This window comes from Haemorhous mexicanus, chromosome 9 (genome assembly GCF_027477595.1).
Source record: "Haemorhous mexicanus isolate bHaeMex1 chromosome 9, bHaeMex1.pri, whole genome shotgun sequence".
Taxonomy (NCBI): Eukaryota; Metazoa; Chordata; class Aves; order Passeriformes; family Fringillidae; genus Haemorhous; species Haemorhous mexicanus.
In genome coordinates this window covers 21,356,173-21,382,832 of record NC_082349.1, presented here as the reverse complement: position 1 = coordinate 21,382,832, position 26,660 = coordinate 21,356,173, and the positions used below count along the sequence as shown (strand labels likewise).

The following is a 26,660-nucleotide window of genomic DNA, read 5'->3' as shown; positions in this document are numbered from 1 at the left end:
CTTCAGCAGCGGCGCCGGGAGGGCCCCGGGGCGCCTCCGGGCGGGCGGCGGTGCGGGTGGCAAGCGGAGCGACAGCGGCACCAGACAGAGTGCGGTACCGGGCCGGGTCCGCCCGCCGCACAGCCGGGCCTGTCGCCATCTTCCTCTCCCGCCCCGCCGGTGCCGGCGCGCACGGGCCGCGGGGCCCCGCAGGTGAGCGCTGGGACGGAAGGCGGGGGCCGGCGGGGCTGCGGCCTCTGCGGCGCCAGGTGGGCGCTGCCCGGCGTCTTCGGCGGCCCCGGGGCCCGCCCGCGTCTCCCCCGCGGGGGGCGCATCGCCCCGGCTGCCGGCGACGCCCGAGCGCCGCCGCCCCTTTGTTGTGGGCCGGCCGGGGCAGCCCGGGCGCGGTGCGGGCCGGCGCAGCGCTCTGTGCCCGGGGCCGCCCCGCGGGACCTGCGCCGGGGCCCTGCGGCCCTGCCCGCCGCTGGTGCTGAGCTCACGTTCCCGAAATGCTGCTGCGGGCTCGGCGCTGCGCGGTTGACCGGGGCGGGTGCTGTAAACCCGGCGGAGCCAGCTTTCCTATGGATTCGCGCCTAGAGGGGGGGAAATTGTTGGAACAACGCGGGATATTGCAGTCAAAACGCGTTAGTATATAGTCTTTGGAAGTTATTTGGCGTTTCTTCTTTTTCTGCCTTATATTTTCCCTGTGATGTGAAGTATTGCATAATTTAATGTCACCTTTTTGTCATTCGCGGTGCGGAATGCTCTGGGCAAGGCGTGTGCGTGTTGTAACAGGCGCTGGTGAATGCTGAGGGCTCTGCGGTCAGCTCCCGAGCGTGGTGAGACAAGAATTACCGGGTGGCTCGAGAGCAACAGCTGATCTAAGCAGGGGAACAAAATGGATTACTAGATGGCAAGCCAGTGAAAAATCTGAGTGAGGCAGGAAAGGCTGGTGTGTGAGAGGACACCGATTTGCTGTGTATTGGAGTAAAGAGGTCTCAGAGTTCAGCTGTGCAAAGTTTAGTGAATGTTTTCTTTTAAGGCCTTACTTAGTATGCTCAGTGCATTTCATTTGAGATAATGAATTGTGTGATTTAGGGTGAAATGGATGTCAGCAAGCTCTGCTGTGGGAATCAGTTGTGATAAAAAATGGGCCTATGAGCCTATGATCCTACAGTCTTTTTTTTTTTTTTTTTTTTTTTTTTTTTTTTTTTTTTTTTGTAAATTCTTCTTTTGTAAATTCTGATATAGACTAACTGGAAGATGATTGGGGGCGCTTCAGAAATGGAGCCACCAGGGCCTGGCTGGACCCCAAGTGCCCTGTGGGCTTTGTGTAGCCAGAAGTCTGGAGTGGCCTCTGGGAGGGCAGGAGAGTCAAATGTGAGTGACTGTGGGGTGGCTTGAAAGGTGAAATAGCTTAATGCAAAATAGCCACCTTTTAAAATATGTATGACTTGTTCACACTGAGGTTTTCTGTGACAGCTCACCAGGATGCTGGGGTTGTTGGGTCTGCATCACAGCTGCCAGTGAACCAAGGCTCCTAAATTGGCATTGAGTGTCCCTTTAAATGTGTCACTGCTCTCACAGCATGACACTTAAGATTTGAACTATAATGTTTTTTCTTGTATTTCAGAATAGCTAGAGACTTTATATTTCTTGCCTGGTTTTCCAAATGTATATTCTATGCTATTGGCAAGTGATTTGTTTCAGTTGATAAATAACATGAATAGTGCTTATTGTAGAATTTCACTATTTTTTTTCAATATTAAACTTTACTTTTAATTTTTATCATATGAATGCATATGCATTTTAAACTTCTTCTAAGAAAGCACTAGACAGTCTCTCTCTTTAAGCTACCTCTCTTTAGATGCTTCTAGTTTATAAACATTTTCCTGAAATAGTATATTTATATGCATAGGTGGCTATAAGTATGTTTATATGTTTTAAGAGTTATTTTCTTATGCTTTTAACACCACAAGAGGGTTCTTGCTCATGTTCTTCTTAGAACATGAGCAAGAACAGAACAAGGGTGAAGCCTCTAGCTGGGAGGTTTAGCATTAGGTATTATGTTCCAAAGAGCCTGTTTAAACAACATCTTGTTCACTAAAGTAAAAAGGAAAGATGTGTCAGTTTTGTGGCAAGAAGTTTTTTTGTTTTACTTGATGTAGAAAAATAAATACAGAAATTGCAGAAGATAAGAGGGAGTGGACAGGAGAAGGAAGGAAGATATGCAGAAGTGCCATTCTGAAAAGACTGGGCAAGATTAAAAGATTGTATCAGAAATGTGGTTAATACAAGGCACCTGAAATATTAAGGTCTAGTTCTCATTTGCTTTCATTTATACCTCAAGCTAATGCTGTGCTTCAATCATTCTTGAGTATTAGAGCTTGAGCTGATCAGATTGTGACGTTATGTGCCATATGTGCCTGCAGGAAGCAATACAGGGTGATGGACCAAAGATGCAGCTTGAGCTCTAATCTTGAGTTTCTCTGCTGTTCTTTGGTTTTTAATTATTATTATTTTTATTTATACACATACTGACGTGCCACTGAAAGTCAGAGAACCTCATAGATTTTATAGAGGGTGATGTGTAAGCCTGTGTATCTTTATAATTTCATTATGAAATGCTGCTTATTATTTTGACAGCATAATGCTTATAAGAGAAGTCTGAGCTCATCAGACTAAAAGCCATCAACTATGTGAAAATCTTCTCTAGTAGGTTTCCTGTTCTTTTGTAGCTATTTGTGTTGCACTGATAGGCAATGCACACTAATATTATCATAATACTGTTAATGGATAAACTCATCAGTGTACTTCAGCTCTTTTTCAGAAGTTCAGTATCCAGACTAAGTCTGGATGTTGTAATACACTTTACTGTGTCCCAAAAATGCTGTTACTAGTCCTATACCAAACATGGAGGGTGCAACCATTCTTTACCCTGATTTATGAAAATGAAGTAAGTGAAGTTCAGTGTTCAAATTGTCAGAGGTTTTATGTTCAGGACAAACATCTTATTTTTAAAAATCTACAATGGAAAATGGAAGGCAGCTTACAGATGTTGGATTTTACATAATGTAGGTGCACTCTGAATCAAAGTACTGAATAATATGCTCATTTTGTCATCAGTATAATATATAAATAACTAAGACAATCTTTGAAGCTGTGTAGGGTGGCTTCCTGTTTACTCTTGTGTCCAGCAGAGCCTGTTGAAAAGAAAGCTAGACTTGGTGTTCCTTTCTTCAAAGGAATTCTCAGTCTTGATTTTTTTTTTTTTTTTCTGGTGGGGAATCTCAGTGTAGCTTTGCCTAAGCCTTACTTTGTCTTTTGACAAGAAGGTTGATTAGTTTGTATAAAAACCACCAGTGTCATGAAGCATAATAAAAAAGAAGTGTTAATGCTTTAGGTGAGATTGTGTATTAAGATGTTAATACTAAACTGCTGGTTAAATTTGTCTTGATTTTTTCCCCCCTTCAGTGTGTAAGGGTAGGGTTGAATTTTTTTCTCTGGGACAAAAAATCCATATCCAGTTTCCAAAAGGGGAAGTGTAAACAGGGCTAAAACATAAGGAAAACTCATCTTTCTACAAGTTCTGGATTTTGATTTGGGTGTTTATCTTTCTTTCAGCAAAGCTTTCTGCAAGCCAGTTTAATTTTTTCTTTTACCTGTATTAGCTGAGAGTGTGCTTATGGTCTCTGGGTGTGTCTTTCATGAAACCCATCAAAATATGTGGTGATTGGCGTCTTCTGTGACTAAAATGAGAATGAAGACCCAGCCATTTTAAGAAGTTAGGCCATTTCATCTGGCACAACTAGGTCTCTGTTGTTCCAAAATAAACTGTGCTGCTATAATCAAATGCGTTCCTAGTCAAATGTTCTGGCAAAAACTTAGGTGGAAAAAAATTGACATACAGTTGTGAGGAAGATGGAAAATTTGGGGGTTTAGACAGTAGTGCAATAAACCATGTTATTAAGGCCTAAGGTTTTGTATCCCTTCAAGTTCACCAGCTTTGGTTTACAGTGATCAGTGAGGAGTTTCATGGAATAATTGTCTCTTGCTTTCCTCTCTGGTAAATAACTAATTTCTTGTTAATACTCTGTTTGTGTTATTTGGCTTATTCAGACTTCCTCAGATTCTGTGCATCTCTCCCTAATAGGAGGTAGGTAGTTTGTTAGCATCAGTTTTCCAGTCATGAGATACATGAAGGCTGCATAACTTTTCAAGTTGTCCTGGAAGATGGGTTGCCCACAGCTGGCTGTCTTTCAGTTGCTGGATCTGCACAAGTGAATGATTTCATGAGGGAATTTTCATGTTCCCTTTTGAATTGTAAGGGAGAGACAGTGGGAGCTATTGCCTGTTGCTGTAGTTGTCTTGCTCTGTGTGGTCATCTCCCCCCACCTTTATTCACTTCCACTGTGTTCCAGTGTCTCTCCTTCTTCCTGGGGCTGTTGCCTCCTGCTGAGGGTTCCTCACTGGTACTGGTTTCTTCTCTGGTCTTAAACTGATTATGAGAGTGCACTGAAGTCAGGTTAAGCCTTTGCTGCTGCCAGAGAGCAAAGCTCTGCTAGTTCCAGGTGTCAGCCCATGGAGTGAGTAAATGCCGAGCTGCACCTGGCTCAGCACAGCCCAGCTGTGGGGCTGGGAGCTGCCTGCATGAGTGCAGAGTTGAGAAGAGGCACCGCCCCTTTTTGCAGTAGTAACATGGGATTAAACTGAAATTTTCCTGTTGTTAAATCCTCTTCTTGTAGTTACACGAGTGCTCCTAGGTGTGGGGGGGATTTGGTTTGGGTTTTTTAGGGCTCCTGATAAGGCACTACTGTGCAGATAGGCTGTGTTAGTGGGTTTCTCCCCTCATCCCCAGGTCTTTCTCAGCAGATCAGTTTAGCAGTTACTTGTAAAGTCTTTGTACCATTTGAAAAATAAAGTTCAACAGCTTCTACTTTGTCATGCTTATTGGAATCAGGCAGGACTTAGCCAAAAGAAGAATTTAATTTAGGTTTCCTAAGAGTCAGTACATGCTGCAGTTCTTATATTCTTGGAGGAATTGTGTTGCAAAGGAGCTTGGACCTTGTAGCTATGGGGGCTTTATACAAGCAGCCTGCTGGCCCCAGCTACAACTGCCCGGTTTCTCTAGCTGGCTGGACAGCTCATTACAACACAGAGCCAACTACACGAGCTGGTGGAAAAGCTCCTGCAGTGGCAGAAGTGAGGAGGGTTGAGGAAGGGCCAGGAGCACACAGCTGGAGGCAAGAGAGTGTGTAGAGTCTGGCAGCCAGCAGGCCCTGTCCTAGGCCACCTTGGGCTGGCAGCTTCAGATCCTCCAGGAGGGGAATAGACAGAAATAGTCATCCTTAGGAAGGAAGAATAGAAACCCCTGGCCTAGCTGTCATATGCTACTTCAAAGTTAAGGTAAGGAGAGATGGCATTTTTAGTGTGCTGTGCTTTTTATATATGTTAGAAGTATTTGGGTTCATATGTGAGAGCTCTGGATGATGACATAATAAGTGACTCTTATGCTCTTTGAACTTCACTGTTTGCATTTCAGAGAGGAAAATTTTACATATTGCAGACTTAGTAAGCACAATATTTTCCCACTGCTAGAGGATTGATTTCTTGGTAGATTTGTTTATCTGGGTCCCTATTTATACATAGGACAGAAATGGAAAAGTTGCAGGTGCATTGGTAGATTTTAATTATGTCTTCATAGTCAACCTCAAAATCAGTTACTTAATCTTGTTTAATTTTTGTAATGCCACTATGTTCTGTCCTATAAATCTGAATTTTTGTTTTTGTTGGTAGGTAACATTTGCTAACCAAGCAGAAAATATGATATTGATCACAGCTAAAATTCTTTCTTTCCTTTTAGGCTGCCATCATGACGGCTGAAGAAACAGTGAATGTTAAAGAAGCTGAAATAATTAAGCTAATACTAGATTTTCTGAACTCAAGGAAGCTTCACATCAGCATGCTGGCACTTGAGAAAGAAAGTGGGGTCATTAATGGCTTGTTTTCAGATGATATGCTCTTCCTAAGGTAGGACTTCTGTTTCTGGTGCTTAAATAACACATTTATGAAAACCAGGACTGTGATTCATTTACCAGCCCTGTGCCACTAAACAGGAGATCTTACCTTGTGCCCTCATCTTATCCTGCTTTTTCATGGTCCCATTCTGTGGCCCAGCCCTGCAGTGGGTTCCAGCTCTGGAGTCACTGACATCCTTCTGTGAGCCACTCAGAGTCACTGACCACGCAGCACTAGCATGCATTGACATACTTTTTTTTTTTTGTTTGCTTGTTCATTTTGACTTTGTTATTTTTCTGGCATACCATTGAATTCAAGTGGGAAGGAGCCTTAACAAGTGCCAGTGCAGATTAAATTGGGGGAAAACTGTAGGCATGAATAAGATGGGAGAGCAAGGGCTGTTGGCATCTGTGATGTGCCATTATCTGCTTACCCATCACATGGCCCCAAAGGTGTGCTTTATTGACTTCTAGAATGTTTTTACAGTATTTTAGTGCTAAGATCAAGGATGAGTGGTTTCCAGAGCTTTTCCCTAAAAATATTATGTGCAATTCAGTATAACACTTAGATTTGTCTTAGAGTGTCTATTATCATCAAGGCATGAGGGTTGGTGCAATTTACCATTGAGGATATTGCCCTCAATATTATTAAAACAATCAGTATACATCCACGCTAGTTTTTCAGCATTGATGTTTTCTGTTCATGCCAAAGGTACTTAATAATATTGAAGCATGAGAAAGTAACTTATCCAGATGATCGTGAAACATTTAAAAATACATTTTATCACAGAACAAACCTCTTCTGTCTTCCCTTTTCATTGAAATTATATATATTGGACTAAAATAAAATGAAAGAAGAATTGCAGAAAGATTCAAGTTATTAATCCAACTATTTTTGTTTGTTTCATTGTTAGCTTAGTTGAAAAAACTTATCTTTCCCTTGTAGGCCTGGGCCTTTTATAGAGAGCTCTGTTTGATAGGAGGGCATGAAGAAATTAAGCTGCTCTACCTGTGCAGTCCAGCCCACTGATCTAGAGTTGGAGCTCCTGTGCTGGCACCCTTCCTGCCAAGCTCTTCCTCTTACATGCTCAATATGGGAGCTCTTTGTTTTCCCATCCCCTTCATAAAATAGCCCCAGCAGTATTTATACAATTAAAATGAACTTATTTTTAAGTTCTCTTTCATTAATTTGGATGTATTCATTGAAATGATGCCTTTATTCAAACTCTTCAAGGAAGACTTTTTGTTGGCTTTTTTTTTTTAAATAAGAATAACAGGTAAAGCAGGAGACACAGGACCATTTTGTCATTTTTTTTATGTGCCTTTAAAAGTACTTAAAAGTTGTCCTTCTAGTATGCAGTTTTTTTTTCAAAATATTGAGAACAGACTTGGATTTTGTTCTTAGGGTTATTAAACATTTATTTTGGTACCTGTACAAAACATTGACTTTTCAAAGCAGATTGATGACCCATTGTGTATTTAAATTATTGGTTTGTATTTAAATGGTCATTTTACTTAGAAAAGGGATGTTCTTGTCCAGTGGCATTCAAGGAATGATCCTCTCTTTTACTAGGCAATTGATTCTTGATGGCCAGTGGGATGAGGTTCTTCAGTTTATTCAGCCTCTTGAATGTATGGAAAAATTCGACAAGAAAAGGTAAAGTAGAATGTATGTCAGAATTCAGGTTTTTTGAGTTTTGGAAAACACTTGGATTTCTAAGTATTGTCTATGAAAACAGTGGTTATGAGTTTTTCATTTTAGTTTTTGGTGGTTTTTTCCTAGTCTGTATGCTGTGCCTGTGTTTTTAAACTTGTACTTAAAATAAGTGCACACATTCTGTAATCAGTTGTCATGTGCCATACGCTTTAGGAATATGATGCATGTTGTACAACCTTTTAATAGATGCTCTGTCATACTTCTATTCAAGAAATAAGATGATTGCTATACTTTTTTCTAATTAGCTTTCTGATACTTGTGATAGAGTATTTCTGAAAGCAATTATGGAAAAAATATTTCCTATCTAAAAAAAAATATGTTGTGGTTACCAGTTTTTTTAAAATTCATATCAGAGTTCTTTGTCATGACAATAGCTATGCCTAACTCAGAAATTCAGTGTAAAATAGCCTGCTTATCTTTAAAATAATATTTAACTTAAAATTAAGTTAAGTTTAAGAGCTGGAGCTCATTGGAGCTAGATGTCTAGTATTTCTCTTCTCACCTGCAGGTTTCGTTACATTATTATGAAGCAGAAATTCTTGGAAGCCTTATGTGTGAACAATGCAATGTCAGCAGAGGATGAGCCTCAGCATGTAAGAATTGCCTATGGTTTGGGGATTTTTTTGTAGTCAGAAAATCTCTTGAGATTAGTCTGATTAAAGGCCGGGCAGAAGCTCCCAGCATTAAATACACAAATTGTAGCTATTACCAAATGGTTTCATAAACACTGGATAAAATAATCAGTATTCTTTGCAAGTGAGTGTGGCTCCCTGATCTCGAGTTGTACATAAAAGGGTTGCTTGAAACTTTGCAGATAGATCAGTGACCATATGCTGTGTCTGTGGTCCTGACCCTCAGATTTACTTTAGGCCATTGTGCTAAAGTACAGGGCTCCTCTTCTTTTTAGTACTTTTCCCCCCTGCCAGAAATATTCTGAAGCAGGTCTCAGAATCACAGAAATTTATTGTGGTAATTTGTGTCAGATGAAAGTTTGAATGAATTTTTTGCTTAACTTTGGTTTGTTTTGGAGAGAAAGGTCAGAATTGTTTTTTGAGAGAGCAGATGTGTTCACAAAGGACTCCTTATGTTAAGTGTGCAAACAGCAGGAGTTGTGGAGTTAAGTTGTGCAGATTGTGAAATTAGTTACAGTTTTCTCTTTATGTTGACAGCACAGTAATACCAAATTTCTAAGACAAAAATGTTATGAAATTAAAAATTAAGAATGACAATAGTTTTAAGACAAGTGATTTTATTTTCCAGACTGAATTGATTTTAATTCTCTATCCCATTACACTTACATTGTACTTTGGGGTTTTTTCTTGACAGAGTAGGGAAAGTTAAAAGTCAGTCTATTTTTCTGGTTGTGAATGGGAGGAATACTAGTCCTTTGATCTCTCGATCTCTATACTGTTACTGGGATGACAGTAGAGGGAAAAATCAGATTAATGTTCCTTATTTTGTTGTTACCAAATGTTGCCAGATGTGTTGGTGTTGTGTGGGTCAAAATATTGCAGTAACATGCTTAAGTGGAGATTTTTACTGATTTTTAAATCTGTGTAACTAAAAATGTCTGATTTTGTGTACTTAACATTGTTCTGGGGTCTTAGCTATAAACAGGCTTTGTAATAAAGCCCTCTATTCATTTGGAGGTCTTATCTTCTGAGAACTCTTTGAACTTTTTTAACATTTTGATAGAAGAAGAGAAAAATCTCAGTATAAAAGCTGCTAATCCCTGGAAACTAGAGCAATCTACAAGGCTTTTATTAAAAGCTACTGGCATAGGTTATAGAAATAGAGGAGAAAATAAGTCAGCTGGCTTTGAGAATGGAAGTAACCTTTTGTGTTACAGTAGGATTGGAGCTGCTCAGTCAGAGATTTGAAATTTTAAGCCCATCAAACCTGCAGTGACATGAAAACATTCCATGAATCTGTAAAAAATGGGACTGGATGGGGGATTCTAGGAAGTCAAAGCATCTAGGAATTTGTCTCTGTTGCAACTACACTTGGATCAGCAATTTCAGACTGTATATGCTTTTTAATTGACATATAAGCAGTAATAGTAATAAACAAATGATAGCAGATGAACTCTGCTGCCTGTTCTTCAAGTGTTCTTTTCTTGTGGAAACACACGTGCTGCAGCTTGCTGTGTTGATATTACTGTCTCCATAGCTGGAATTCACCATGCGAGAGGCTGTGCAGTGCCTGCACGCGCTGGAGGAATATTGTCCCTCTAAGGAAGACTACAGCAAACTGTGCTTGCTGCTGACACTGCCTCGCCTCACCAACCACGCCGAGTTCAAGGACTGGAATCCCAGCACGGCTCGGGTGCACTGCTTTGAAGAAGCCTGTGTCATGGTGGCAGAGTTCATCCCAGCAGACAGGAAACTGAGCGAGGCCGGCTTCAAAGCGAGTAACAACCGCTTGTTTCAGCTTGTGATGAAGGGATTGCTTTACGAATGTTGTGTGGAATTCTGTCAGAGTAAAGCTACGGGAGAAGAAATCACAGAAAGTGAAGTATTGCTGGGCATTGATCTCTTGTGTGGTAACGGCTGTGATGACTTGGACCTTAGCTTATTATCGTGGCTGCAGAATCTGCCAGCCACTGTGTTTTCTTGTGCTTTTGAACAAAAGATGCTTAATATTCACGTTGATAAACTGCTCAAACCCACAAAAGCTGCCTATGCTGACCTTCTGACACCTCTTATCAGCAAACTTTCTCCTTATCCATCATCCCCAATGCGCCGGCCTCAGTCAGCGGACGCTTACATGACCCGCTCTTTAAACCCTGCCTTAGATGGGCTCTCGTGTGGATTGACAAACCACGACAAGCGGGTCACAGACCTCGGGACCAAAACTTCTCCCATGTCGCACTCCTTTGCTAACTTCCATTACCCTGGAGTACAGAATCTCAGCAGGAGTCTCATGCTTGAGAATACTGAATGTCACAGCATTTTTGAAGAGTCACCAGAGCGGTAAGTGCAGCTACAGCTCTGTTTTTACTTTAGCTTACGTTGCACTGTTGCTGTGTTCTTACCTGCACTGTAACTCTGAATGTAATTGTAACACTGAAACATAATTTGGTTGTTTAAATTCTGTTGTAATTAAACTCTCTATGGAGGGTGTTTTCTTCCTTATGCTTTTATGTTCTAAATAGATTTTCATATTTGGGTTTAAGCCTTATGTATTTGATTTGGGCCTTCCTAAAGTTTCCTAGCACAGAGCACAAATATGCTCTGAGTATGTAACATGGTCTAGCTAGGGTCTGTGTTCAGTATTACTGTATTCTTCCATTCCAGATAAGTCAGTGGACACAGTGAAATAGCTCTAACTCCCATCTTCTTTCTCCATTGCATTCTGTCCTCAAGTCTTGATAAATAATTTTTGTCCTGACATTATAAGTTAGTTACTTAAGTGCACTTGAGCGATTTCCATATCCCAGGGAAGTTGGTGGAAATGACAATATGCCATTGTTGTAGCATTCCTGTATCACTTAAATTGTTGTAATACTAGCTCAGCTGAAATAGTTACTTCCTGTTTTTTAAACCAAATATGAGTAAGGCAGCGGGGTGGTTTTTGTATTATGTTTTTTGTATCGGACTTTGAGGTAGCTGGGTTTTGCTATTAATAAGTTCTTTAATGAAATGTTGACTTCTAAATTGGCTTTTGAGGGAATGTCCTGGTAACTGGGAAAAATGGTACTTATCAGTTGAGAGTTTATCTTCATGTTTCTGCCTGGCCTTTCTTTTGATCAGCAGTTCTGTCCCTTTCTAATGGTTTTACTCAAACTTCCCTAGAAAACAGCTGCCAGCTTTTTTGGCCTCTTAGAGGACCAGATGGGTAACTGGCCCTGCACTTGGGTGCAGTGGCCAGCAGATGACATTTGGGGCTGTGGTGATCAATCCAGGCCACAGCTGGTGTCTCTATTAGTTTTGCCTTGGAGCAATATTCCATATGTTGTGTTATGGTAAAGAGCAGCTGTAATTAAACTTGGTAAAAAGGAAACGAACACTGCCAAACTGATGTCAATTCACCAATGATAATGGAAATACAGTAATGTAAGTACCTCCTGAAGATACTAGTTTATGGTGAATCCTCTAAGATTACTGATCTATGGCAAACCTCATCACTTGTGTGAGTAGACCAAGGTTAAAACTGATTCTTGAGAGGTTTTTAATTCCCTTTTCATTGTTGGAGTACTGGATTAATTCTGCACAAATAACATCATTGTGCAGGCTAAAGAAGATGATTAATTGCAGCAGCTCTTTAGGTAGGCCTTTTCATGTGAAGTTTGTAGTTTGTAACATGTTTTTTCATTAATAATACATCTCTTGAAAATTAGGATTAGAGGGTCAGAATCAGACCCCTAGTTTTCAAGAAGGCATTACATTTTTCAGATGAAAATCCAGCTTCAGGTGAAGTGTCCAGCCTAAATGGTAGTATTTGCAAGGGTGGACACTGAGCTTTCTGTAAATCTGGCCCTTGCTTCCTCTTACACATGACAGAAACACTATTTCTTTTATAGGTTGAGTTCATTAAGCAATTGTCTTTCTGTCAGCTGAGTGACTTCTGTTATTGTGCAGAGGTACCCAAAAAGTTTAAAATAGCTTCTAATAAACCTTTGCTCCAAGTCACTGAGTAAAGGACTTTTAAGTTGACAAAACTGAAGATGGGCATCCAAGGCTTCTAACGTGTTCTGCACATCTACTGATTGATTGCCAAACCATTTTGGAAAGAGTGTCATGCAGAGATACTTATAACACAAGAAAAGCAAGAGCAATATAAACATTATTCTACCTTGTACTTTCAGGAATGTTCAAGTGGATGGACATTAAACATCCATAGATATTAGGTTCAGTTTAGATTGGTAGTGGTGATTAAACTGATGCCTTTGGGAAGAGTTTAGTCTCATAGTATATCAGATGTGTTTTGTGCATATAATTGCTTTGAAATTGAAGATTTTGAGTAATTTATTTAAATGATGTAGAATTCAAGTACAGGGATAAAAAAAATGAAATTGGGGTGTGCTGTGGTAGGATTTTTGGAAACTGGCTGTGCTTTTCCTTTGTCAGGGAGATTATTTTCTTTAGTGTAACACATTGCAAGTGGCTTTTTTTTTTTCCTAAGCAGTATCTTCAGTTTGATGTGACTTAAGAGGTTTGCATGCTTGTGTTACCAGATCTTACTCCAGAATGTTACCTTTCTCCACTTGATTTTCTACTCTTGATTTTTCTCAGTTAAGCATCTCTTCTTTTCCATGTTGCTGCGAGAAGTGATACTCCTGTGGAGCCCCAGCATCCCATTGGCAGTGAGACCTCGTGCCAGAGCTCAGCTCCGGAAAATGAACCACTCAATGCGGCACAGAGTCAGGGATCAGCCAAACAGGAGAAAAATGAGGTAGTGCTTGTTTGTTTAAAAATAATGAGGCCCTTTGAGCTGGGTTCTGATCACTTCATAATGATTTGCCTTTGTGTAGAAAACTTGATGCATGACAATGAGTTGCTTTGAATCTTGTTTTTACTATAGTAAAAATGCCATATTGCATCTTGTAAAAGAAACTACTACTTTTTGTCCCCCCATTGTATAAAGTTCTGCAGTCATTGGAGTTTGTAATGCAGCTGATTAGAGTGCCTTGTCACATCAGCAGTCCAGCTAAACTGTTGTATGTATCTTTAAAAGGAAGGGGAGAAAAAAAGCCAACAATGTTAAATTAAACGGTGCTTAAGCCTCCTCTTCATGTTGAAGTGAGAAATCCAACATGTAGCTTCTAATTTTTGATGTTAACACTACGTTTTCTAGGTCATCTTGCGTTAGTTGTTGTCTAGAACATATAGAAATTAAAATTGGGCAATTCCCTCATAAGTACATCTTTGCTATTCAGAATCCAATAGCATAACCTTTCTGGAATTCATCTTTGAAGGCCTCTGCCTTGACTATCTTTTTTCTTTTTGTTTTTTCTTTAACAGCAGTGTGGGGTAAGTGGAGTGATAACTCAGAAGGAAACAATGAAAACAGTTACCTATTCTGTTCTTTTTGCACAGTTAAATACCAGTCTCTAAATTTGGTAGTGAAAAATAGCAGTGAGTGTGCTGTCTGATCTGTTTGCAGATTCAGGTTTTAATCTTAGGTAGACTTTGTCTTGGCTTATGTCAGTCCCTCTATGTGGGACTGAAAACCAGCCTAGCTTTGACAGGGCTGTATTCTAGTAGGCTCTGGATTCTTGAGTGAGGCAGTGGGGTCTGCTGTAAGATTAACAAAGTCCTCCACATTTGAGGACTTCACTCCCCTCAAGGATTTTGAGTCACTTCTGCTGCAGTGGTGTTTTGTGTACGTGTTGGAAGGGAAGGAAGAGCTTAGCTAGGTATAAAACAGGGCAGGCTTCAAGAAGGGAAAATAAAGTAAAACAGATGCAGAATTTGTAGGAGAAAATGAGGACAGGAGGTGCTGTGGTGAAGATGTTGGTGCTGTTATACATAAGTAGAAATAAATGCAGTACCTGGTGCAATTTCATCTTGTTTTGTTTCCCACATCATAGTGGTGTATGTATATACCTGTGGGAGTAAGAAATTAATTTAAATTTCTTTTCAGAGCTTTGTTTTTGATGTGTTCCTGTAGAGGCTGATTTAGAAGCCAGAGTTTATAGAATAGAGCTTCTGAACAACATATTTTAGGTTTGTATGTTAGTTGGGAAATAGTGACACAGAACATGAAAAATCAAAAGATTTGAATAAAATTGTAACAAATAAGTATCAGTCATTGAAAGAAGAATAGACAAGAATATACTTGTTGTTTAGGATGATAACCCAAGGAATGGGGAATTGTTAATGAATTTCAAGTAGAGAAAATAAATACTTTTGACTTCTGTCAGTAATCTGAAGTTTCTGAATTGCAAGTATTCACCATGGGAACCCTAAGGTGGTAAATATTTTGCAAATGCAACAGTACTAGGAAATCCATTATAGTTAAAAAAATTACTGTGTCAGAGAACAAAAAATCATAATGGAAGTGTTGTTAATAATTGTTAGTAGAAGAAATGCAAAGGCTGTTACAAAGACAGAATGTGTATGAGTTGTCTGATCTAATGCAAAGTTATGAGGATGCCCTTCTATAACTAAATCATGGATGACAAAGCTGTCACTCCAGAAAAACAAAGAAAAAACCCATGCAAGGTTTGTTTGGTTTGTTTGTTTTTTACTGTTGCTATTTTTTCCTATTAGTATTTTTCTGGTTTTTTCTATTAGGTAAATATGCAGTTTGCTTTTTTTTCTTCAGAAAATGTAGGCAGTTCAGTGTGGATAATCTGGCCTTGGACTAAAGTGTTTTTGGTCTTCTGTTTGTTAATTTTTATCTTGCTCTCAGCTGTTAGCAGAAAAGTGAAAGAAAAATGAGGTTTAGGAATGCAGAAGGCAGCAAGTCCTGGGCAGATGGCAGTGTGGGAAGCTAAAGACACCATGTAAAAGAGGAAAAGCTATGAGAAAGGAAGTTCAAGTGTTGGCTTGGTCCAGAAAGTAGCGAATTTTAGAGTTAAAACGGGCTCCAATTTCAAAAGTAAAATGTGACACTTGGATAGACCACTGCTGCAGGGAGAGGTAAATTGGGTCTGCAGACTGATGGCAGGGAGATGTCAACATGGCAGAAGATACTAAATTTGAAATGAGAGTATGATTTACATAGATTCTGGGTTTTATTTTCAATTTTCAATCACTTTTTTGTTTTGATCTTAAGTAATACTTCAAAAATATTGTAGGAAAGAGCAGTCTCCTTCAGAGCTATAAGGACTGCTATAAAGGCAGGACTGCTTCAACAGTGAATAGCACAGGCTGGCAGTGCTTTCTCTTTTTAATATATAAATTGTGTCTGATTTTAAGCAATAATAAAATCATCACTCCTCAGAGATTAATCTCCTGGCTTTTTGATACCTGTGTTGAAATACTGAACCAGAAAGTAAATATTGATGTTAAATACCACAATTAGCTATTTCAATTCCTTCTGTGACTCTCATTTCTTTTTAGCTTCGTGATTCCACAGAGCAGTTTCAGGAGTACTACAGACAGAGACTGCGTTACCAGCAGCACTTGGAGCAGAAGGAGCAGCAGCGACAGTTGTACCAGCAGATGTTGTTAGAAGGAGGAGTCAATCAAGAAGATGGAGCTGACCAGCAGCAGAACCTTACTGAACAGTTTCTTAACAGGTTGGGGGAGTTTCATTCTTCTACTCACCCATATCCCTCTGTGAGTTCTCATAATGACCTGGTGTGATGGTTTGGGTTTTTTGACTTGTCATTTGTTATTAGATCTATCCAGAAACTAGGAGAATTAAACATGGGTATGGACAGTCTTGGAAATGATGTACAAACACTTAGCCAGCAATGTAACGGAAGCAAAGGGATTGCATCTATCAATCCAGCCAGTAACTTCACATCAGCACCCTCAGATGGTAGCCAGAGGATAACAACTGATAGCCCAAATCTTAATACAAGCACTCCTCGCAAGTGTGGATCAGCTAATCAGATACCCTTTCCTGAAGAGTCACCTGTGCAGGGGAATCAAAGGTAAGATACTGGAGAGCATTCAGGGCTGGAAATACCCTTCTGCTTGCACTGTGGGAGAGCTGTTTGTGTTTATCTAGCTATCAAATTAATTTGTCATTGAATAGGGGTATGATCAGTGTTTTCTAAATATTTATGTAGGGATTATAAAGTTGTTGGTTTTTTTTTTTTTTTTAAGCAGCATTCTTGAGGAATAGTGGTTATTTGTTAGGGCTTACATTTTATGCTTGTTTTTAATTTTGGACTTTTTATTCCATTTTATGTGTTTAGTTCTTGTTTATTTTGTGTCACTCTGAGTTTCTGGGAGCTTTTTTATGAAATACAGACTAGATGAAGGGAGAAGCAGGGCAGAATGGGAACTGAATTTCTTCTGTTAACTAAAAGTAGTGCTGACCTGAATGAAACAGTAATTCTTCCACCTCTCTGTGTGCATATTGTATCTATACATAAGTATGTTGCAGAGTGAAAAATATTTTTAACTTGAGTTCACCTGTCCAATGCTTGGAGTTGCTGCAAAAAGGGCTGTCCCTTGTAAAAGTAATAGTTTAATGGTAATGATTCAGACATGTATAACACTTTACACAAATTAGTCAGTTCTGAGAATGACTGAAACTGTGACTTTAGTCTGAAAAATACTTAACAAAAAGCCTGCCCCTGCTCTTGTTTTGTCTTGTGATGTTAAACACTTCACCAAATCACAGTGCATCAGAGCATGCCGCCAGTCAGCCACAGTCAGACGACTCTTCGGGGAATTTATCTAGGACACGAGGTGATGAGGTGAGTTTTCTTGTGGTCTTTTACCATTTGTGTTATCAAAAGATTCGGTACCTAATCCTGAGTGTGACATCCTCTTACTGTTGAGAGATATTTAGTATGAATTTTGGTTGGTGCAGTGCCTACAGTCACAGAACCATTGAGATTGGAAGGGACATCTGGAGACTGAATCCAAAAGCACTTCTCTGAAAGAGGGTCAATAGTGCAGAATTCTTGGGGCTGGGTCCAGTTGGGTTTGAGTCCCTCTGAGGATGGAGGATGTTTTCCAGTGTCTGACCATCCTCACAGGGTTTTTAAAACACCAAAAAAGTTGGAGTGGAATTTTTTTTACTTTATTTGGTGTTCATTGCCTCTGGTCCTTTCACTGAGTACCACTGAGAAGAATCCTGCTCCATCTTCTTCACTCCCCCAGTCCCGTCTGTATTTGTGTGCACTGGTGAGATGTACACATGCACACCCTGAAAAGCCCTTCTGATCTCAAGGCCAAACAGTACCAGCTCTTTCAGTTTCTCCCTGTACAACAGACGTTCCAATGGGATGTCTTAACTATTTAGTGTTTTCTAGGTTAAAACTGAGTGTTGTACTGCAGTCAGTATGGTCTGAAAAACCAGGGGAATAGTTAATGGGGAAATAACTGCAATAAGTACATTCTAAAGTTTCTGCATGAATAAAAATCATAATCTTAGAAAGGTGGTCATGAAGTCACAAAGAGGACGATGTAATAAAGCTTAGCATAATTTAATAACTTTGTGCTACATACAGGGGGAAAATCTGATTCTATGTTTAATATTCTGTTTGGTTTAGAGACTATGTTTGACTTGGACTGTTTTCAGTAAAAAGGCAGCTTTGTTCCCCTTGCAAGTTTCACACAGATCAAATGGTTTACACAGAAATGAACTTGTAGTATTGCCCATCTGAGGTGGGCTGTTTAGAAGAACAAAAGCATGTGGAAGTCTGGAGGGAGAATGAGAAATACTAATTAATGTTATCTGTAAAAGTCAGTTGAAGAAAAGGGTTTTAAGAGCATTCTTGGACTTGGAGTAAACATTGCTTTCAAAACTGTGCTTTGAGTGATCCAGCCTGCTGTGCTGCTACTTGTTAATACTTGGCTACAGTAGCTTTACATTATTCCACAAAGCAGTCACACCTACTTTTAAATGTCCAGTTTTACACAGAAGAACCTAATTTTACTGTTATCCTTCTACACAGGAAGACAAATCAAAAAAGCAGTTTATTTGCATTAATACTCTAGAAGACACACAAGCTGTCAGAGCTGTAGCCTTTCATCCCAGTGGGAGTTTATATGCTGTTGGTTCCAACTCTAAAACTTTGAGAGTTTGTGCCTATCCAGAAGTAATTGACCCAAGGTAAGAAAGCTAATATAATCATTTCTTTTTCTGTCTCATAGCACTTCTTTCTCCTGCAGCTACTGATACCTATGTTTCATATCTTTATTTTATTGTCATAAATACAGCAGTGCTGTCCTTGGAATCCTGAACTGCTAAATGAAAATAAGATAATGTGCTGAAGTGTTTGTATATTTGTGGTCTACTTCTTTGCTCTCTGTATTATTTACAAGATGTATTACCACAAGACAACACTTTTGCTTGTAAAAGTGGGGATTTTTTTTGTGTCAGCAGCTGGGCTTTTTTGGGTTTGCTGGTTGGCCTGTGGTGTTGATATTCCAGCTGTAGCAGTGGGAGAAGGCATGTGTCAGTTCCCAAGCCAGCACAAGCTGGGCTTCACAAGATTCAGTTTCTGGCAGGAAGACAGACTTAATAGTAGAGAAAGTTGTATCTTCTGGAATTCTACATCAAAACTTGCCAGAGCGTGTCTGTTGGCCTGCTTTTACTCTAAACATTGTTTTCTAGGTATATTGGTTCCTTGACTGAAAAAGCATCATTTGTGGTTTACTGTACACCTGTATTTTTAGTTTCCTTTCCCCCCATTTTTAATAGGATGAGGAAAATATACCTGAAAAGAAATATTGCCAGATCAATAACAGTCTCCTTAATTCTGCTTCACTTACATTATTTTCTTGGGGGAGGGGAGAAGTGCAAGTATCTAAAACTTCACAGTTTTATAGGGAGTGTGCACAGTGATTTTATTTGGAATATCTTCCCACTTTAGGGCTGATGTTCAGGCTTCCAAAGTGTTCAAAAAGTAATCTGATTTTTCTTTTCCTCCTAAATATCATCAGTAAGGTAGCCTTTGAAGTTTAATTCCATAATATTTATGAGCAATGTTTGACACAACAAAAAAAGGAATTGATTCTGATTACTGGGCTTGAAGCCCAAACAGCCTCTTGACTGGTAAGCAGTGCAAAACATGTTGGCTCCTTTACAGCTGTTTATTTTGTTTGTTGGGAAAGGTTGGAGCAACTCTGCAGCCTCAGTTTGTACTTGAAATGCATGCTCTGATGTGACAAGAGACACAGTGCATCTGGACACGAAAGGAATACTGAGATTTCCTTAATTCTGTACTTGTAGTTATTCCCCTTAGTGTTGATTTTAACTGTGCTTACAGTTTTCCTAAAATACTTCATCATGGGATTTACAAGTCAGCAGAGAGATTACATTATCTTAAAGATATTCTAATCCTTGTAACAACATGAGTCTAGACATGCATTCAAAATTATGTGCTTTTCAAAGAGGTTGTGTAGAGTAGTTCTTCTTTGAAGCTCTGTTGAGCCTATTAAACTTTTTTTTTTTTACTTGTCCTTCAAACTGATGAATTTTTCAAGACAGGTTGGTTTGGAGTTGGTTTTTTTTTTTTTTTTCTATTCTCTAAAGGTGTAATGGTAGTGTGGAGGTTTTTGCACACCTTTAAGTTTGAACACTGACAGGTACACGTTACAGGTGGGCAAATGTTGCTCAAATAATCACAGTGCTTTCCTGCAGTGGATTGGGAACATGTGATCTCTGACCTGGGAAGGTGCTCCTGGGAGAGTCAGTGATCCTCCTCCTGAGATGTGGTGAATCCAAACTCAGAGTGTGAGATAAGGCATTGGGCCATGTAGGGAGTTCTGTAGTGCGTTGAATGATCCTGATTTAGGCTAATCTGTCATGGATTTCCTCTCTGACAACAAAATAAAATTAGCTGCCATGTGGGTTTACTTAGTATTCTTTACTAAAGCAATGTTAATCTCCAAAGTTTTTCAAGCAGCTTGGATGATTGTCTTCTGTCTCTTCTCTCTGCCTCTTCTGTTCAAGTATTTATAGTAAGGTTTATGAGCTTTTTCACTACCAATTTAATTTGTTGAGTTTCTCCTGTTGATGTTACTGGAGTGATATGGAGATGGATACTGCAGTACTTTATCCTAAGTACTTGATTTCTTCCTGCTGTGAGAGCAGAAAAAGAACATTGTAGGAAGGTAATTGATTGCAATCAAGGAAATATAAATTACTGGGACTGTTGCTTTTATTTCAGCAGTGTGTAAAGCTGATATGGTTTTACAAATAATTATGGTGTATTTAGATGCTGTCAGGATTTTTGCATTACTGTAGAGTGGTAAATCTGTTTTTCTTGCACAGGCTTGGCCTACTGCTGCTTAATTGAACTTGTGCATATTCAAAAGTGGTCATAGAATTAAGTTGTTGATATATGAAGGATGTAGAGAAAACTCACACCAGTTTTGGACTCTGGGGATAATGCTTTGTTGTCCTATTTTTAGCTACTGTTGTCCTATTTTTAGCTAATGATTACTATACTTTATCTGTATCAGCCCTTTACAGATGAAGGGACTGGGTAAGTTCTGTTTGCATGTTTAGTCACAGATAGAATGGAAAGATGAGGAAAAATATGAGAAAATGAGGAGAAGATCCTTTTGCTGTTGGTCATATATATCTATGTTTCAGTGGAAGCAATCATGAATTTCGTGTTACCCAAAATAACAGAAAAATAGTATCTTCATTTTAGAATACTTTGTTTCCCTTAGAAATAAAAAGAAATATGATGTGTGGATTTTTTTTTTCTTTTACCAGTGCTTATAATACTCCTAAACAACCTGTAGTTCGCTTCAAGAGGAATAAGCATCATAAAGGATCAATCTACTGTGTAGCCTGGAGTCCCTGTGGACAGCTGTTAGCTACTGGTTCTAATGATAAATATGTGAAAGTGCTGCCTTTTAATGCAGAAACTTGTAATGCAACAGGTACTGTGTTGTATATTTAGGTCAAAGAATTTATTTTCAATAACTTTCCCAGTATTTGTCAGAACCATTCAGTTTACATCGATGTTTTGTTATTTTTATTCCAATATTTTAATTCAGTCTTTTTCCCTTTTACCATGGTCTCTATCCAGCAAAGAACCACTGAGAGGTTTAAAATTATCTGTGGGCTTTTTTTTGTGTTGGCTGTGTTTTGGTTTCATTTTGCAAGACTCTGGTATTGTTCTGTCTCTTGGCAAATTCCTTCCCACTGTAAAGCAACCAGATGTTCATACCCACTTCTAGAGCATGGTTGTCACTAAGAATTCATTTCCACTCCTAGTTCCCTTTTCTCTTGCCTAGTTCTCTCTTCTTACCCATCTTAAAACGTTTCTGTCCTAGCAAATACTGCTATCCATGCCCACCCCTCCTAGTCAATATGTTGAATGTGGCTCTTACCTTTTCTGTTTTGAACTACTGTCTGCCTTGTTCTTTGTAGTGCAGTGCTCTCAATGATCTTTTCCTCCTGGCAAAGAAAACCTTTTGAGTTCACCAGAGTTTACAAAAAGATATAAATGTACTCTGTAAGAAACCTTGCCTGCAGTTGGCAGTGGTGATGGTTGGTCAGTGTACATATTGCAAAGCTTTAGAAAGTAGGGAGCTCAAGTGGCACTCAAACCCAAGGTTCTTAAAGATTTCATTTGATCTGTAGTAACTGAAATAATGTGTTCTGTGCTGAAGTGCACAGCCATGTTGGCACTTGGTGGCATGTTCACTCTTGCCTAAAATACTCTGTATGATCTCTGTAGCTGCTTTCAAGAGCACAGCACTAACAGACAACGTATGCCTTACTTTGTTCCTTGATTTTTAATTTATTTTAGGACCAGATTTGGAATTCAGCATGCACGATGGGACAATCAGAGACCTTGCTTTTATGGAAGGTCCAGAAAGTGGTGGTGCTATTTTAATAAGTGCTGGAGCAGGGGACTGTAACATTTACACAACAGATTGTCAGCGTGGACAAGGCCTGCATGCCCTAAGTGGTCACACTGGTGGGTACTGTGTGGCTTCTGTCACACTTTATTAGAATATAGTACAGACTAAAAAGTGTTTGTTGTTAAATATGTTTGCTGTTCATCTAAGAGAGTGCACACCTCTTCCCAGAGAAGACACAAAGCTGGGTATTGCCATACACTGGTGCAATGGATCATACAAAATGCAGGTTTTCCCACAGGATTGTTAAGTCTCTGAATGCAAAAACAGTCCCAACTGTAATATTTCAGTGTGGGGTTAATGATACTTAAATCTTCTTCAAATTAAGAAGTCTTCTTGTTCACAGGACATATTTTAGCACTTTATACATGGAGTGGCTGGATGATTGCATCTGGATCCCAAGACAAGACTGTAAGATTTTGGGATTTGAGAGTGCCAAGCTGTGTTCGTGTTGTGGGAACAACGTTTCATGGAACAGGCAAGACTTGCTATCATGCTTCTAACCATCCTGGCATGAAAATAGACTTGGAAGATGTCCAGGTCACATAGAGTGAATTTGTAAGGGAGGCTGTGGCGCAGAAGAGCAGCTTAGCTTAAGGAGAGAACCTGAGAGGGTATCTGTACCTGTGGGGTTGGTTTGTTTGTTTGTTCCTAAAGTAGTATTTCCGTTCAGAAGATGGATAGTGCTTTTGCCTTATGACTTTCAAACAGACACTTTTAAGTGCATTCAAATACAGCAACCTAACTGAAGTCCTTGAAACTTTAGAGCCAGGGTGAATTCTTTGCAGTTTTCCACATAATTTCATAAGAGTGATTTTCTTTCTTGTGATGGAACAGATACCTTCTCATGCAGTCTTTGCTATGATTCAAGTGTGAATTATGGCTTCAGGGTATTTAGTGCTGAACCATAAAGACTTTTTTATTCTTAGCTGAGTATGTTCATCTGTCTTGGTTTGAAAGACAAGTGTCTGCTAGGCAAGAGCCTCCCTTGGAATGGACAATGTAAACTCCCTGCCTCCAAATGATTACAGTTTTGAAATTGAGGGGCTCTTGGGCAAAGATACGAGGATAGGAATAACAGTTCTTTACTAGAATGTATAACAAGGCAAACAGCAGCAACTCTGTTGTTAACACCAACCAGAGCCAGGGAGCCAGTGACACTTTCCCGACGGCACCTTCCCTTCGGTGCAGTTCGGGTCACCGCCGGCAGGGGCGCTGCTGCTCCCGGCGGGCAGGGCAGGAGCGGTGACCCCCGCGGCTGCAGGGGGCGCTGTGGCCGGGCTCGGGCAGCACGGGCAGGGGTGGATGGAGGAGAGGCTTCGCTCCACAAACCGCGGGGGCTGCCCGTCCCGGTGCCCAGCAGGGCTCTGAGGAGCACCAAGCTGCGACGGCAGGAATGAACAGAAATCCCGGGGTGGCGGACAAGATGTACCAGAAGCTCCGCAGCAGTAGCTGGAACTGTGGGACGTCGTGGCAGGGCTGGGGGATATGAGGGAAAGAAGAAAGGCAGCTCCCGGCTGGGTTATGGCGGTGGCAGCCAATTCCTTTCCCCAAGCCGCAGGACCCACTGTTCTCTGAACCCCAGAGAGAGACCGCAGCCAGCCCCGTCCTTTACCTGCCTCAAATCCCCCTGTATCCCTCGCCTCCGAGAGAAACTCCCAGAGAAAAAGAAGTGTAGCCAGATGCTACTCTCCTCTCCCCACCTTGGCCACTTTTTTTGTTTTTCATAAGTACCCATAAGTACCCAGTAGTCCGTTTTCTAGCAACTTACGGAAAAAAAAAAAAATCTATAAGTAAAGAAGAAACCCAACCCCCAACATCACTTTAAATTTGAGGCCAATTCGGTGTTGCTTTACAATGCATGTTCTTGTATTTAAAACAAAAAAAAAGTTGGCTATTTGCAGAAGCGCAGCTAACTGTGCTGTGGGCTGTTGGGTGTCTGTGGCCCTGCAGGGAGTGCTGTAGCCTCGGTGGCCGTGGATCCCAGCGGCAGGCTGCTGGCCACGGGCCAGGAGGACTCGAGCTGCATGCTGTACGACATCCGCGGGGGCCGCATGGTGCAGAGCTACCACCCGCACGGCAGCGACGTGCGCTCCGTGCGCTTCTCCCCGGGCGCGCACTACCTGCTCACCGGCTCCTACGACATGAAGATCAAGGTGACAGACCTGCAAGGTAACGCAGCCAGGGGATCACGGGCTGCCTTCCTGCTTGGGGCTTGTCACATTGGAGTTGAGGACTTGGCTCAAGGATCAGGTTTTACTTGAAAAGGGATAAAAATAGAGATTTGAAGGCTATATATGTGGTTGTGTCTGGTGGAAATTGGCTAGTTGTGGTGCTGAAAGTGTAAGCTGTGAACTGAATCTTGTTTTGGGGTGACAGTCTCATTACAGTAAAAGCACTGATTAACACTCTTGCCTGGTGAGATGGCCATTGCTTTCAGACAGTGTTCATAAAATTGACCCTTAAAGAATGCCCTAAAAAAGTATAGTAATTCTCATTTTTGTTGGGATAAGTTAAGAATAGGAAAGCTATTGTGTGTGTCTAATTGATTTGATTTTCTTGGACCGTTAAATTTTAATCACCTTGTGTAAAAATGGTGGAGATCTGCATTTTTAAGTTGCACTGTGTCCAGTAAGGCCTAGAAATTGAAACACTGGGGCCTTTTGTTATGCTCGATGTGTGTGAGAGAGAAAAGGGACTCAAGTGGGCTTCATAAGGTGAATTACAGATGCAGGCTTAAAGTAAGCAAACTGGTTAAAAAATTACCCTCCACCCAAGGGCTAGGGTACGGATTCATGACATGAGTAATGATTTCTGTTCCTCTTCACAGGGGACCTGACGAAGCAGCTTCCTCTGATGGTGGTAGGGGAGCACAAGGACAAAGTTATTCAGTGCAGGTGGCACACGCAAGATCTTTCCTTCTTGTCATCTTCTGCAGACAGAACTGTAACCCTTTGGACCTACAATGGTTAGAGTGCAAACAAAGGCAACTATGCAGCTAAAGCACAGAGACCGAGACTATGGAACTGTCCAAACAAGTAATAATAATGAGGCTTTGAGAGAGCAGCAGTTGAGCAGGAGAGTGTCTTGCCAAGAGGAGGGGCACCTGTCACTGATTTTTCTGGTTTCTAGGAGGTCTTGGTGTTTTTAGTATATTCTTTTGCAGTGCTTCCAGTCTTCCATGTTGAACTCATGCTGCTGTGACCTATTGTAGTCTTGTTGCCAAAGTCTATGAGGAGAACTCTTCTGTTGTTGATGTGCACTCAGAGTAACATGAATGATGTGTTTACAGTTTGGTATTAATTGCATTCCTTGTTCTTTGCCTCAATGAGAATTTTGTATAGAAACTTAAGTTGAGGAACACTTTAATCAAGTCTGTATGTAACTAGTTACACACACACACGTAAAAGAAAAACTACTTCCACTGTTTTTTCAGGTTTATTGTCTTCATCACTTTTAAACAAGAGCTCAAACTTGGTAACATCTCCATAGTTTCAATGTTTTTAGTAAAAAAAAGAAAATCTGAACTTTAAAGGTTGTCTAGGTAATAACCACTTCTTGATTATGGTCCATTATATAGTGGGGTTTTTTCTTTCTTTTCATCTAACCTGGGAAAAATGTTGCTGTTTTTACTACATGACATTATTTTGAACCAGCTAACATGTTGGAGGGAGAAAAGTAAAATATTGACTTTTTTCAGTAGGAACATGTAATATTTTACTTTTTGAATGCAACAGAATACCTCTGTGTATAATGTACTGTAGAAAAGAGTGGATTGGCAGAAGTTGTCACAGTGAGCTTAATGGCTATCAATTTTTCAAGTAAAAGGGATACCATTAATGCTGTAATACAAACCAGCATGGCTTAAAATGCTATGTCTGCATGATAATTTAAGAATTGTTTAAATTCCCAGTTCAGAAGCTTATCTGAATTTTATTTCTTGCACTGTTTATGTATGGGAAATTGCAGTTTTATTTCTACAAAACTTTAGATTCTAATGTTTATGTATTGTTATATTTTCATATTGTACAGTTCCTTTTACTTTTTGAAATATAAACCTTAAACTTTAGGTTATTTATTTATTTGAACTGCAGTTACATTTTGGATTCTCTTGGTTACTAAATTATATGTGCACTGTAGCAAGCATTTTTAACTATCGTATAAAAGTGGAAAGGTAACTATAGAAGTGTATCTGTGCTATAATCTCAATAAAGACCTCCAACACCTGCACCCCTTTCATCTGTTATTTTTAATTCTTGGTTTGTAATTCCTCAAACCGACTATGATACAACAGCTTGGCCTATGATGTAATTATGTCAGAATTATAAAATAATTAGGAGCTTTGATACTGCTTCCAAGTATTGGAACTTGCAGTGCAGTTAGTAATAACACAGTGATGTAGAGCTGAAAATCTTGTCTATTTTTTCTTTATTAGATATATATACAACAAAAATGTATGTATGATACAATGATGCATACACAAAGCTA

The 26,660-nt window shown here is 40.0% G+C and overlaps 1 protein-coding gene across 1 annotated transcript; it reads left to right on the top strand.

Annotated features, from left to right (window-relative positions):
* Nucleotides 1-26,402, top strand: WDR47 (WD repeat domain 47). Its single transcript, XM_059854424.1, has 15 exons — nucleotides 1-192; nucleotides 5,843-6,009; nucleotides 7,570-7,653; nucleotides 8,222-8,306; nucleotides 9,883-10,685; nucleotides 12,984-13,107; nucleotides 15,723-15,901; nucleotides 16,004-16,261; nucleotides 16,960-17,035; nucleotides 18,242-18,399; nucleotides 21,016-21,185; nucleotides 22,061-22,231; nucleotides 22,519-22,650; nucleotides 24,126-24,344; nucleotides 25,003-26,402. The coding sequence occupies exons 2-15, from the start codon at nucleotides 5,852-5,854 to the stop codon at nucleotides 25,143-25,145; spliced, it is 2,760 nt and encodes a 919-aa protein (XP_059710407.1). The 5' UTR covers nucleotides 1-192; nucleotides 5,843-5,851; the 3' UTR covers nucleotides 25,146-26,402.
* The last annotated feature ends 258 nt before the right edge of the window (nucleotides 26,403-26,660 follow it).

Bases quoted from the DNA above. Each gene is read 5' to 3' on its own strand.
- WDR47 (XM_059854424.1), top strand. From the start codon at position 5,852: ATGACGGCTGAAGAAACAGTGAATGTTAAAGAAGCTGAAATAATTAAG. The intron at 16,262-16,959 runs GTAAGATACTGG...ACCAAATCACAG, and splicing joins CCTGTGCAGGGGAATCAAAG to TGCATCAGAGCATGCCGCCA. The intron at 22,232-22,518 runs GTGGGTACTGTG...TCTTGTTCACAG, and splicing joins TGCCCTAAGTGGTCACACTG to GACATATTTTAGCACTTTAT.